Source organism: Hypanus sabinus, chromosome 27 (genome assembly GCF_030144855.1).
Source record: "Hypanus sabinus isolate sHypSab1 chromosome 27, sHypSab1.hap1, whole genome shotgun sequence".
NCBI classification, from domain to species: domain Eukaryota; kingdom Metazoa; phylum Chordata; class Chondrichthyes; order Myliobatiformes; family Dasyatidae; genus Hypanus; species Hypanus sabinus.
In genome coordinates this window covers 30,980,279-30,993,983 of record NC_082732.1, presented here as the reverse complement: position 1 = coordinate 30,993,983, position 13,705 = coordinate 30,980,279, and the positions used below count along the sequence as shown (strand labels likewise).

General features: G+C 42.8%; 1 protein-coding gene across 4 annotated transcripts in view; it reads right to left on the bottom strand.

The window, feature by feature from the left end:
- camta1a (calmodulin binding transcription activator 1a) overlaps positions 1-13,705 on the bottom strand; it is a 1,215,621-nt gene that overhangs the window by 131,983 nt on the left and 1,069,933 nt on the right. For all 4 annotated transcript variants that reach the window (XM_059952154.1, XM_059952156.1, XM_059952157.1 and 1 more), the window contains 2 exons: positions 5,971-6,097; positions 4,926-5,060 (listed from right to left, as the gene is read on the bottom strand). In XM_059952154.1, the coding sequence (XP_059808137.1) occupies positions 4,926-5,060; positions 5,971-6,097 (262 nt within the window). The remainder of the gene's footprint in view (positions 1-4,925; positions 5,061-5,970; positions 6,098-13,705) is intronic.

Sequence of the window (13,705 nt, the reverse complement as noted above, 5' to 3'; positions counted from 1 at the left end):
TCCTTCACTATTGATTCTGCATCTCTTCCATTTCCCTGACCTTCATGCTCTCTCCATCTTCCCACTGCCTTAACAGTGGAAGTTCCCCTTGTCCTTACCTACCACCCCATCAGCCTCCGCATGCAACATATCATCTTCTGCAACTTCCACCATCTTCAAAGGAATCCTACCACTAAACGTACCTTTACCTCCTCACCCCTCTCTGCTTTCTGCAGGGATTGCTCCCTCCTCAATTCCCTGGTCCACTAATCTCCATCTTGGCACTTAACCCTGCAAACGGCCCAAGTGTTACACCTGTCCATTCCCCTCCTCCCTCACTTCCATTCAGGGTCCCAACCAGTCCTTCCAGGTGAGGCAACACTTCACTTGTGAATCTGTTGGGGTCATCTATTGCGCTCAGTGCTCCCAATGCAGCCTCCTCTACATTGGTGAAACCCATTGTAAATTGGGGGATGACTTTCCTGGGTACCTCTGCTCTATCTGTCAAAAATGGAACTTCCTGATGGGCAAACATTTTATTTTAATTCAGATTACCATTCCCGTTCCGACATGTCAGTCCACGGCCTCCTCTTGAGCCAAGATGAGGTCACCCTCAGGGCAGAGGAGCAACGCCTTATATTCTGTATGGATAGCCTCCAACCTGACGGCATGAATATCAAATTTCTCCTTTCTTTTTCTCTACCCCTCCCCTCTTCTGCTATTGCCCACTGTGGCTTCTCACCTGCCTATCACTTCCCTCTGGGTTCCCTCCTCCTTTCCCTTTCTCCTATGGTCTACTCCCCTCACCTATCAGATTCCTTCTTCTCCAGCCCTTTACCTTTCCCAAGCACTTGGCTTCACCTATCACTTTCTAGCTCTTCTCCTTCCCCTAAGAGCCCAAGGGCTCAGCTCGCCTTCGGAGGTCCGAGATCTCGTGGCTCTGGAGATGGGAGGATTGAAGGTCGGTGTCCCAGCTGAAGATCAATGTGTAGTGGGAATTGGAAGATCTATGACTGAGTGCCCAGAAACCTAAGATCTTTGGGCACAGAGCTTGGAAAAAGCGATGCAATGGACTTTTAACATCATAAATCAGCGAGTTGTTTATTATGTTCCCCCTCTCACTGTGAAATGGGGACATTTCTTTTTCCCTTATCAGGGAGAGAGAGAGAGAGCCTGTGGTATGTCGAATACCAGGTGAACGAGTAGTCTTTGGGGTTCTGCAAGTCTGTGTCTTTGCTATTGCTTTGCTGCACGCTTGAATGCTCAGTGGCAGGTGCCGATGCTTTTTTTGCTGGTGGGGGGAGGGGGGATCGTTGCTCGCTGCCGCTTACATGCAGGAGGGAGGGGAGCTGGGGGGGGGGACTTTGGGGTTCTAACATTTAACTGTCATTCATTCTTTGGGGCACTCCTCTGTTTTTGTGGATGATTGCGAAGAAAAAGCATTTCAGGATGTATATTGTATACATTTCTCTAACATTAAATGTACCTTTGAAACACTACACCCTTGGGAATCCCCACAGCATCAGGTGAACCTGCAATCTCTGTCTTGGATCTTGACATCACAACATCATTTTAAGAGGATGAACCTTCACAAAGTGTTAAGGTCCAGATGGTGTACCTGACAGGGTAATAATAAAGTGTGCTGACCACTCCTGGCTGGAGTGTTCAACCTCTCACTGCTGCAGAGGGCATCAATCATACCAGTACCCAAAAACAGGGTGAGCTGCTTCAATGACAATAGCCTGTTAGCATTCACATCTCCTGCAATGAAGTGCTTTTAAGAGGTTGGTCATGGCTAGAATTAATTCTGGCCTGAGCAAGTACCTGGACCCACTGTGACTTCCCTACCCCCACAACAACTCTATAGCAAATGGAATCTTACTGGCTCTGAACTCTGCTTTGGAACAATTGGATAACAGCAATATCTACACCATGCTGCTGTTGGATCAATTACAGTTGGGCACTCAACACCATCATCCCTCAAGAAGCTTTAAAATCTGGGTCTCTGTGCCTCCCTCTACATCTGGAACCTACACTTCCTCATCAAGAGACCAGTCAGTGGGGATCAGTAATAAATTCCAGCAGACAATCAACATAGGCATACCTCAAGGAGGTGTGCTTAGCCTGCAGCTCTACTCTCTCTAAACTCATGACTGTATGGCTAGGCTCAACAACATCTATAAATTCATTGACGACACTTCTGAATCTTAGATGGTGATGAGGAGTCGTACAGGAGCTAGATAAATCAGCTGGATGAGTGGTACTGCAACAGCCTTGCACTCAACATCAACAAGACCAAGGAATCGTTTGTGGAATCAGCAAGGGGAAGTTGGGAGAACACACACCAGTCCTCATTTAGGGGTCAGCACTGTAAAGGGGAAGCAGTTTCAAGGTCCTGGGCAACAACATCTCAAAGGATCCATTCTCGGCCCAACGCATCGATACAACCATGAAGAAGGCGTGCCAGTAGCTATACTTCATTAGGAGTTTGAGGAGACCTTGAATGTCACAAAGATACTAGAAAATTTCTACAGAAGTGTGGCGGAAAGCATTCTGACTGGCTGCATCACTGCTTCATATGGAGACTTCAATATACAGTATCAAAAGAGGCTGTGAGGGTTGTAGACCCTTCCTACTACCAATGATATCTTTAAAAGGTGGTGCTTCAAGAAGGTGACATCCATTATTAAAGACCCTTTCCATCCAGGACATGCTCAGTTCTCAGTACTGCCATCAGAGCGGAGGTACAGGAGCCTGAAGACCCACCCTCACCATTTTAGGAACAGTTTCTTCCTTTTTGCCATCAGATTTCTGAACAGTGCATGAAACTATGAACACTACCTTGCTTTTCCTCCTTTGCTCTGTCTATTTGTAATTTTGTACTAATTTTTGTTTTGCACTGCACTCTTGCTGCAAGACAACAAATTTCATATACATCAGTGATAATAAGCCCAATTCTGAGTTGAAAGGCATTTTCAGAAGGCATTTGATAAGGTCCCACATAGAAGATTGGTGGGTAGAATCAAAGCTCAGGGCATCGGGGGGAAGGCATTGACATGGATAGAAAACTGGTTGGGAGATAGAAAGCAAAGGATACCGGTGAATGGGTGTTTCTCGGAATGGCAGGTGGTGACTAGTGGGGTGCCACAGGGCTCGGTATTGGGACCACAGCTGTTTATCATTTACGTTAACGATTTGGATGAAGGCATAAAAAATAACATCAGCAAATTTGCTGATGATAATAAGCTGGGTGGCAGTGTGACATGTGATGAGGATGTTAGGAGAATTCAGGGTGACTTGGATAGGCTGAGTGAGTGGGCAGATACTTGGCAGATGGTGTTTAATGTGAATAAGTGTGAGGTTATCCACTTTGGAAGTAAGAACAGGAAAGCAGATTATTATCTGAATGGTGTAGAGTTGGGTAAGGGAGAAATACAAAGAGATCTCGGAGTCCTTGTTCATCAGTCACTGAAGGTGAATGAGCAAGTGCAGCAGGCAGTGAAGAAGGCTAATGGAATGTTGGCCTTTATTACAAAGGGAATTGAGTACAAGAGCAAGGAAATCCTCTTGCATTTGTACAGAGCCCTGGTGAGACCACACCTGGAGTATCGTGTACAGTTTTGGTCTCCAGGGTTAAGGAAAGACATCCTGGCTGTAGAGGAAGTGCAGCGTAGATTCACGAGGTTAATTCCTGGGATGTCTGGACTGTCTTACGCAGAAAGGTTAGAGAGACTGGGCTTGTACACGCTGGAATTAAGGAGAATGAGAGGGGATCTGATTGAAACATATAAGACTATTAAGGGATTGGACAAGATAGAGGCAGGAAATATGTTCCAGATGCTGGGAGAGTCCAGTACCAGAGGGCATGGTTTGAGAATAAGGGGTAGGTCATTTAGGACAGAGTTAAGGAAAAACTTCTTCTCCCAGAGAGTTGTGGGGATCTGGAATGCACTGCCTCGGAAGGCAGTGGAGGCCAATTCTCTGGATGCTTTCAAGAAGGAGCTAGATAGGTATCTTATGGATAGGGGAATCAAGGGATATGGGGACAAGGCAGGAACAGGGTATTGATAGTAATTGATCAGCCATGATCTCAAAATGGCGGTGCAGGCTCGAAGGGCCGAATGGTCTACTTCTGCACCTATTGTCTATTGTCTATTGGAAGTCTAGTCCCAATTTTGGTCTTCCTCCACATATTGAAATATCACCTCTGTTTACTTTTACAAATCTTTCCATATTCTTATTATTGCCTTCTTTATTGCCTTAAAGGTATACTTCTCAACTTTGATTCCATGCTTGAGGCTTCATCAGTATCACTATCCATATTGTAATGTAAGTATAAACTAAAAGTAAACTAGATATTTAGGGTAATATCTCCACTTTTCAGTTCTATCTCTTCACGAATTAAGCCTAGTATTGTGTTTGATTTATGTAGTCTTCTGTAAGTTGCATCACTATTTTTTTTTGTTTCTCTATATCTAGATTATGCCCAAAATTCCAAAGGAAGTCTTTGCATTTTCCAGTGCATGAACACAATCGGTACAAGACTCATTAAAGCAGTTCATAGTCCTAAAGTTAAACACTTCAGGAGTTTCATCCTGAAAACTAATCACCTTCAGAATTATTTTTATTTGAAAATAGGCAAATTTCCTAGCTTACCTTATCTCTTGAACAGTGCTGGAACCCTTGCTGAATATGAAAACCTGTACATATGGTATAATGCTTCAACAAGAGTCACCGGATATCCTTAGGATGTAAATGTGCTGACTGAATACACGTCAGTCAATAAAATCAAATGCAACTCTGGACATTCAGCAAGTTCATGATATTTGCTATGCAACAAAACCTTTCTAATAAAAAGCTATCAAGGCAAATGCAGAACAATCCATCCAAACAAGATGTTAACCTCATTGACACGACATTATCAGGCCGTGAAGAGAGCTACATACCATCCAATGATAGCCAGTCGTGCTGGGATGTGGGAAGAGTTGGCAAAGCCCGGGCTTTGTACTCAAAGACGACGGAGTTTGAGATGATTTGACTATTGAAGGCAACCTGTAGAGTCACAAGGCCTGTGTCGTGGGCTGGGTAAGAATGAGAAAGTAAGATTGTTTGTTATTGCAGCTGCTTCATTAAATGGGAATATCTACAGTATTTTTACCTGTTATACCCATCTGCCAATTATTACCCGCAGACTTTTTTTAAAAAGCTGAACCACAAGTTTGACTTGAGCCTTTTTCCCTGGCGTGGAGCTGATTAAGTGCACCTACGACTCCCCGTGTGATAAGCTCTTAATTTCAATTGTCTCATTCTGAGTAACTACTGAATGGTGACCTAAACTTCCATGGCAAGAGTTAGGAAAACAAAGTTATGATTCAGTCAGGTGCACTAAAATCCGATTCTAGGGAACACAGTCTGGCAATGTAATACAGCACTGAAGGAACAGTTTTTCAGATGAGACTTTGCATTGAAGTGGTGGGAGAGATCCCATGACTCTTACTTGAAGGAACAATGGGAGATCCTACTCAGTGCCTTGAAAATTCCAAATACAAATACAAATTCCAAAAACACATTACCAAAGTAGTTGATCTGGTCATCACCTGGATGCACGTGGGACCTTACAGTATGTTGCTGCCTTTCCTACATTATAAATGAACTGCTCTGGGCACAATGTACTTTGAGATACCCTGACAAACTGAACAGCATCTAGAAGTTTCTTGCTCTGTCAAAACCAGGCTCTTTGATTGCTCCGACCTCACCCAACAAACCAACTAGTTTGCTTTCTGACCCTAAGTTATTGCGCGATGATAGAATGAAGGATAGTGCCACACAAATACCAGACAGCCACAAATCCCAACAGGGAGCAAAGCGAATAGGAAAATGGACAATGAATCACGGTGAACCACTCATCCTTTTGTATACACTGCAGCTGAGGGTAGTGGAGAAATCATGTGGGGGAAAGAAAGGGTTAGAATGAATGAGGTGTTCACTTACCTGGGCAATAACATCTAAGTACACCAGGCTGAATAAGAGATGCAGGCACTGAAATCTGGTCAAACAGGCAACTGTAATTATTGCTGGCTTCCTGCCATGGCCCTGTGATCAGCACCTTCACTCCGCCCTGCAACGGCATAACAATAAGACCCCACTGAGCATTCATCCTGGGAAGTGCAATGGCTCGGTTAGTTTCCAATCAGACTTTAATGTATTTGCTTTGTCCTCGTTTACTATGTACATCTCACCCTTCCAGCACTCACTTCCCTCCCATCCATTTGCCCCATTCCAGCCACACGGGATTAAAGTTCACTTGAAAGAGCTTTGGCATTACTGAGCCTTGCCAAATCTCTCTTCCTTGTCAAGACTATTCAACCTCATTTACGTTATGAGAAAGCTCAATTCCAGCTGTGTGTGGAGCATTGGATTTGGCTGATTGCAGACGTGTTGGTATTGGTTTATGATTGTTTGTCACATGCACCAAGATACTGTGAAAGTTTGCCTTGCCTACTGCTCATTCAGATCAAATCATTACACAGTGAATTGAGCTAGAACAAGGAAAAATAGTAACACTGTAGAATAAAGTGCAAAAGTTCCTGAAAAAGTGTGGTGCAGGTAAACAATGAAGTGCAAGATCACTGGGGATCTTCCTGTTCCTGTGCATGACCAGACAAGGAGGTCTGAACACATGAGAGACAGCTTATCTGATTTTGGCTCATAATTATTAATTTCTCTCTCTTTGATATATTAAAAACTTGACTTACCATTCCAAAATCCAAATGCCAGACTCAAACACACGAGTACACAAACAAATACATACAGGCATAAATATACAAGCAAATATTTGTATATGCCAGCATTTCTACACAAAAGTATACAAGATCCTGTACACGCATGCATTTAAACTTCCCCACTGGAGGTATGGCCAGCAATTGAGCTGATATTTCCTTTTTCCTCAAATGCAGGAGCACTAAGAATGTTTACTTCAGCACAAATGCTGATCCAGCTTAGATCAGCCGTTTCAGAAAACATCAGGGATCAAATATGGGCCTTTTCTAATCAATCTGTCATCACTGACCCATGAGGACACCGTTTAACTTAAGCACTGAACTTCAGTGTAACATTACATTCGGAATTAAAAGGAGAAAATGTTGGTACTGAAAGGCAAGAAGGAAGGAGATTGAAAATCTGGCAGAATGGTGCCACAATAGCAACCTCTCACTCAAAGGCAGCAACACCAAGGAGCTGATTATTGACTACAGGAGGAAACCAGAAGTCCATGAACTGGTCTCATCAAGGGATTAGAGGTGGAGAGGGTCAGCAACTTTAAATTCACTTGTGTTATCATTTCAGAGGGTCTGTCCCAAGGCCTGTACATAAGCACCATTACAAAGAAGGCACGGCAGCATCTCTACTTTCTTAGAAGTTTGTGAGGATTTGGCATATCATCTAAAACTTTAACAAACTTCTATAGATGCATGGTGGAGAATATATTGAATCACAGCCTGGTATGGAAACAACAAGGTCCTCGAACAAGAAACATCTACAAAAAGTAGTGGGTACAGCCCAGTCCATCACAGGTAAAGCCCTCCCCACCATTGAGCACATCTACAAAGATTGCTGTCATAGGAAAGCAGCATCCATCATCAAGGACCCCCACCATCCAGGCTATGCTCTCTTCTCACTGCTGCCATCAGGAAGGAGGTACAGGAACCTCAGGTCCTACAACACCAGGTTCAGGAACAGTTAATTCCTCTTAACCATCAGACTCTTGAACCAGACGGGATAACTTCACTCAACCTCACACACCCAACAATGAACCAATTCTGCAACCTATGGACTCACTTTCAAGGACACTGCAACTCATGTTCACGATACTTATTTATTAATTATTATTATTTTGTTTTTTTATACTTTTGGTATTTGCACATTGTTATCTTTTGCACATTGGTTGTTTGTCTTTATTATATGTGGTTTTTCATTGAATCTATTGTGTTTCTTTATATTTGCCATGAATACCCACAATAAAATGAATCTGAGGGTAGCATTTGGCGACATATATGTACCTAGATAATAAATTTACTTTGAACTTTGAAAAGTGAGCAATTATTATCCTAGTTGATTTTTAGTCCAGCTCCTACAAATTGATAATCTTCAGCTTTTCTCTTCAATATATCTCCATTTATTCAAGCTTGTGTCAAAACTTCCCACACTACATATCTTTAAGAACTTGATAAAATAACTGCACTATCTTATTACCACTCAGTCAGTTATGATCTGAATTGCACTGCTTGAGAGGGTATAAGCAGATTCATTAGGAACTTCCAAAAGGAGAAAATGGTGATGGGACATAGGAAAAGAGAAGAGGTAGTGGGGTAAACCTTTGTACAGGTAACAGGATGGATCCAATCCCTACTTTGCTCCTTTATGACCATCATTCCTTGATAGTTTACAGACATCTAATGTTCACAAAGACAGGAAAGGCTGCTGGATGTTCTGGAGTTTAGATGTTTCAAAAGGGGCAGGGGGAGAGGTGTACAAGTGCCATTGCTAATCAGAGCTTGTATCGCAGCTGCAGAAAGGGAGAACGTCATGGAGGGATTGTCTATTGAGTCAGCATGGTTGGAAATCAAAAAAAGGGAGCAAACACTCTGTTGGGAGTATCCCATAGGCCCCCCCCCCCTCCCCAGTAGCAACAGGGACACTGAGGAATAGATCAAAAGGTGGACTTTGGATAGGTGCAAAGATGACAGGGTTGTTGTCATGGGTTACTTCAACTTCCCTAATATTGATTGGCACCTCCCTTAGAACAATGAATATTTCAGCACAGTACAAGGACTTCAGCTCACAATGTTGCAGCACCCTTTTAACCTACTCTAAGATCAAAATAACCCTTCCCTCCTTCACAGACCTCCACTTTTCTTTCATCCACGCATTACTTAATGTGTACAACCATTGCCCTACATGTTAATATTGTGGAATTAGGAAGCTTCTTTGTATTTGCCCTCTGCTTGGTTTGAACCCCTTATTTCTTAACGACCCTAGTATGTAACAAGCATCATTTGATGCACCTTGTACACTTCTTAAATGTTTTTAAACAGTGGAAACAAACCTTCAAATTTCTGAAGCCACACTTTGCAATCTGATTGCTACATGCGTATCCAAGAGTTTCTGAAATGTCCCTAATGTATCTGCCTCTACCATCACGCCTGGCAGCGCGTTCCACTCACCTACCACTCTGCAAAAAAAACTTATCTCTGATGTCACCCCTATACTTTTAAATTATGCCTCCTAATATTAGCCATTTCTAACGAGGACAAAGTCGACTCGATCTATGCCTCTTATAATCTTATATATCTCTATCAAGCCACCTTCTATCCTCCTTTGCTCCAAAGGGAAAAGCCCTAACTTGCTCAATCTATCCTCTTAACACAGCTTCTTGGTAAATCTCTTCTGCACCCTCTCTAAAGCTTTCACACCCTTCCTATAACTAAGCATGGTCTAACCAGGGCTTTATGGATAAAACATTACCTCACTGCTCTTGAACTCAATCCCCTGACTAATGAAGACCAATGCACGAAACAGCACCTCAACAACCCTATCAACTTGTGCAGCATCTTTGTGAGATCTATGGATGTAGATCCCAAGATCCCTCTGTTCCTCCACACTGTTATGAATAGTACAATTAACCCTGTATTCTATCTTCAAATTCAACCTTCCAAAGTGAATCACTTCACACTTTTCCGGGTTGAACTGGATCTGCCACTTCTCAGCCCAGCTCTGCATCCTGTCAATGTCCCATTATAATCTATGACAACCTTCTGCACTTTCTACAATTCTACCAACCTTTGTGTCATCTGCCCCTTCCTACCTTGTAACTCCCTACAGCCCTGTCACATCCTTGCTTCCTAAACCTAAGTAAGCTTCTTTCTTCTTCTTAACTAGATGTTCCACATTTCTTCTCAACAATGGTTCCTTCATTTTACCACCCAGAACCCCATGTAAGTGTTCGTTATGTAGACAGAGATTAGGGACCTGCTTCATCAATCATCCTTGCTCTGTCTGCCACAAAAAGCAGGATCTCCTGTTGGCTTACCATTTCAATTTGAATTTCCTTTCCCTTACCAACATGTCTGTCCATGGCCTACTCTACTGGCAGGTTGGAGGAGCAACACTTCATATTCTGTCTGGATAGCCTCCAAGCTGATGGCACGAACATTGATTTCTCCAAATTACGGTAATCTCTCCCCCCTTCTCTTTCTTTCCATTCCCCATTCTGGCTACTGTCCTACCTCTTTTCTTCTCAACAACCCATCACCTCCCTCTGGTGCCCTTCCTCCTTCCCCTTCTTCCATGGTCCACAATCCTCTCTTATCAGACTCCTTCTTCTTCAGCTGTATTCCCTCTTCCAACCATCACCTCCCTTCCCCACTCACCCAAATTTCCCCTCACCTGGTTTTATCTGTCAGCCTCTTCCTCCCTTCCTCAACCTTCTTATTCTAGCTTTTTCCCTCTTCCATTCCAGTCCTGATGGAAGGTTCTCAGCCTGAAATGTCGACTATTTATTCCTCTCCATAAATGCTGCCTGAACTGTTGAGTCCCTCTGGCACTTTTTGTCTTTTCCTCAAGATTTCCAGCATCTGCGGAGTTTCTTGTGTTTTTTTTACCCCACAAACCACCTCGTTATGATCTTGCACCTTATTGTTTATTCACACTGTGCCTTCTCTGTAGCATTATTCTGCATTGTTTTTGTTTTACTTTGCTCTACCTCAATGCACAGTGTAATCCTCTGGATTGCTGTCTGTGCCACATGCTAGTGACGGTAAGAATAGGAAGATGTGGCAGATGAATGTGTGGCTGAGGAACTGGTGCAGCGGGCAGGACTTCAGCTTTCTGGATCACTGGGATCTCTTCTGGAGATGGTAAGACCTGTACAAAAGGGACAGGTTACACCTGAACCCAAAGGGGACCAATATCCTTACAGGCTGGTTTGCTAGATTTGTTGGGGAGGGTTTAAATGAATTTAGAAGGGGGATGGGAACTGGAGTGATAGGGCTGAGGTTGGGACAGTTGGTAGACAAGCAGATGCACTCTGTCAGGAAGGGCAGGCAGATGATAGGGCTACATTGTAGTCAGTGGGGTGAGTTACAGTATAGAAGGGAGAAAGTTTTGGATACCGGATTAAAGGCTACTTAACAAGATAACAGCCCACAGCATTACAGGAAAGATACCAACACGGATACAAGATCGGCTGACAGGCAGGACACAAAAAAGTGTGGGAAGGGGGCCTTTTCTGGTGGCTGCCACTAACTTGTAGTGTGCCGCAGGGGCTGGTGTTGGGACAGCTTCTTTTCATGTTAAATGGCAATGATTTGGATGAAGGAATTGATAGTTTGTGGTCAAGTTTCCAAACAATATGAAGATAGGTGGAGGAGCAGGTAGCATTGAGAAGCAGAGAAACTGCAAAAGGACTATACAGATTAGGAGACTGGGCAAAGAAGTGACAGATGGAATACAGTGTTGGGAAATGTTTGGCCATGCACTTTGGTAGAAGGAATAAACACATAGACTATTTTCCAAACGGGAAGAAAATTCAAAAATCTGAGGTGCAAAGGGACTTGGGAGTCCCTAAAGGTTAACTTGCAGGTTGAATCGGTGGTGAGGAAGGCAAATGCAATGTTAGCATTCATTTTGAGAGTACTAACACATAAAGCAAGGATGTAATGATGAGGCTTTGAAAGGCACTGGTGAGGCCTCTCTTGGAATATTGTAAGCAATTTGGGGCCTCTTATCTAAGGATGTACTGACATTGGAGAGGATTCCGAGGAGGTGCACAAGAATGATTCCGGGAATGAAAGGGTTATTGTATGAGGAGTGTTTGATGGCTCTGCGCCTGTACTCATTGGAATTGAGGGGAGATCTCATTGGAACCTATCAAATGTTGAAAGGCCTAGATAGAATGTATGTGGAGACGATGTTTCCTATAATAGAAGAGCTAAGACCAGATGGCACAGCCTTAGGATAGAGGGACATCCATTTGCAACAGAGATGAGGAGGAATTTCTTTAGCCAGATGGTGGATTTCTTTCCGACAGGTGGCTGTGGTGTCCAGGTCATTGGGTGTAGTTAAGGTGGAGTTTGATAGGTTTTAGATTAGTCAGAGTTTGAAAGGTTATGGGGAGAAGGGAGGAGAATGGGCTTCAGGGGGAATATGGATCAGCTATGATGAAATGGTGGGGCAGACTTGATTGGCCAAATGGCCTAATTCTGTTTCTCTGTCTCATGGTAATTATTAATCTGTTTGAACAGTAGGCAAGACAAGCATTTCACTGTTCCTTTCAGTGTTAAGCCAATTCCGAGATTAACTCAAATTCCCTGTTTTTACTATACCTTGATACACATGACAATACAACACCTAACCAATACCAATACCAAACACAGGTATCTGTTCCTAGCAACCCAACCTTTGAGGGGGGAGGGTTGAGAATGTTAGTGAGGATGAATTGGAGCCAAAATTCTCAAACATTAGGGGGGCATTTACAAGAAGGGAAGGAGGGGAATCAGTGAAATGGAACAGCAGCATCTGCGTGTAGGTCTGTTTCAGACAAAAGAATTTTAAGAAGCAAACACTGTCTCCATCTAGTGGCACTGAATGCATTGGCAAGGATCTTATGCTGATCATTTCAGACCCAATGAAAATATTGTGTTCATTCCTCAGCTTTAAACTTCGGAAAGACATTAGTTCATGGGTAGGGGGCAGAGATTTACTACACAGTAATGTTATCACAGATAAGCATGGGTCTTCTGGGATCTAGAGGATATAGTAGATTGGATTCGGTGGTCGGAAGCAGAGGGTGAAGGTGGAGGATTGTTTCTCAAACTGGAGTTCTGTGTATAACGGTATGCCACAGGGACCTTTATTGCTTGTAATTTATAAAAAGTGATTTGGGTGCAAATTTAAAGGCATGGTTAGTAAGCTTTTGGATGATACTTATATAGCTGGTGTTGCAGATGGCGTAGAAGGTTATAACATATTATGGGATATCTTGATCAGTTGTGTATGCAGGCTAAGGCTTGGGAAATGGCATTCATTCAGATAAATTCGAAGAATTGTCTTTTGAGAGATCAAACCAGAACAACGAATGGTAGGGCCCTGGAGAGTGTAGTGGAACAGAGGCATCTTGGAGTGTAAGTACATAGTTTGTTTTTAGTTACTATACTTTAAATTTTTAGTTACTTTGCTCCACATATCTTGAATAACCTTTCAGAGGATCTGAAATCTGCCCCAACTTTAAGCTCTTTTAAATCAAAGCTTAAAACTTCTTTTTTTTTTCACTGAGGCTTTTAATTAGAAGCGATAAACTTCTATTTATCTTATCTACTTTTTGTGTGATTTTATTCTCTTATATATTGTCTGAAATTTGATGTTTGATTTTTATATCTTGTTCTATGTAAAGCACTTTGAATTGCCTAGTGTTTGAAAAGTGCTATCCAAATAAACTTGCTTGCTTGCTGAAAGCTATGCCACAGGTGTTTAGGGTGCTGAAGAACGTGTTTAGCACACTAGTCTGCACCAGTCACACCAATGGGTATAGGAATTGGGATGTTGCAATTATATAAGACGCTGGTGAGGCAGGGTTTGGATCATTGTGTATAGTTTGGTCTCTCCGCAGCAGGAAAGAAGTTATTAAATCAGGAAGACTTTAGAACTGGAATGTTGCTTGGTAATATGGAGT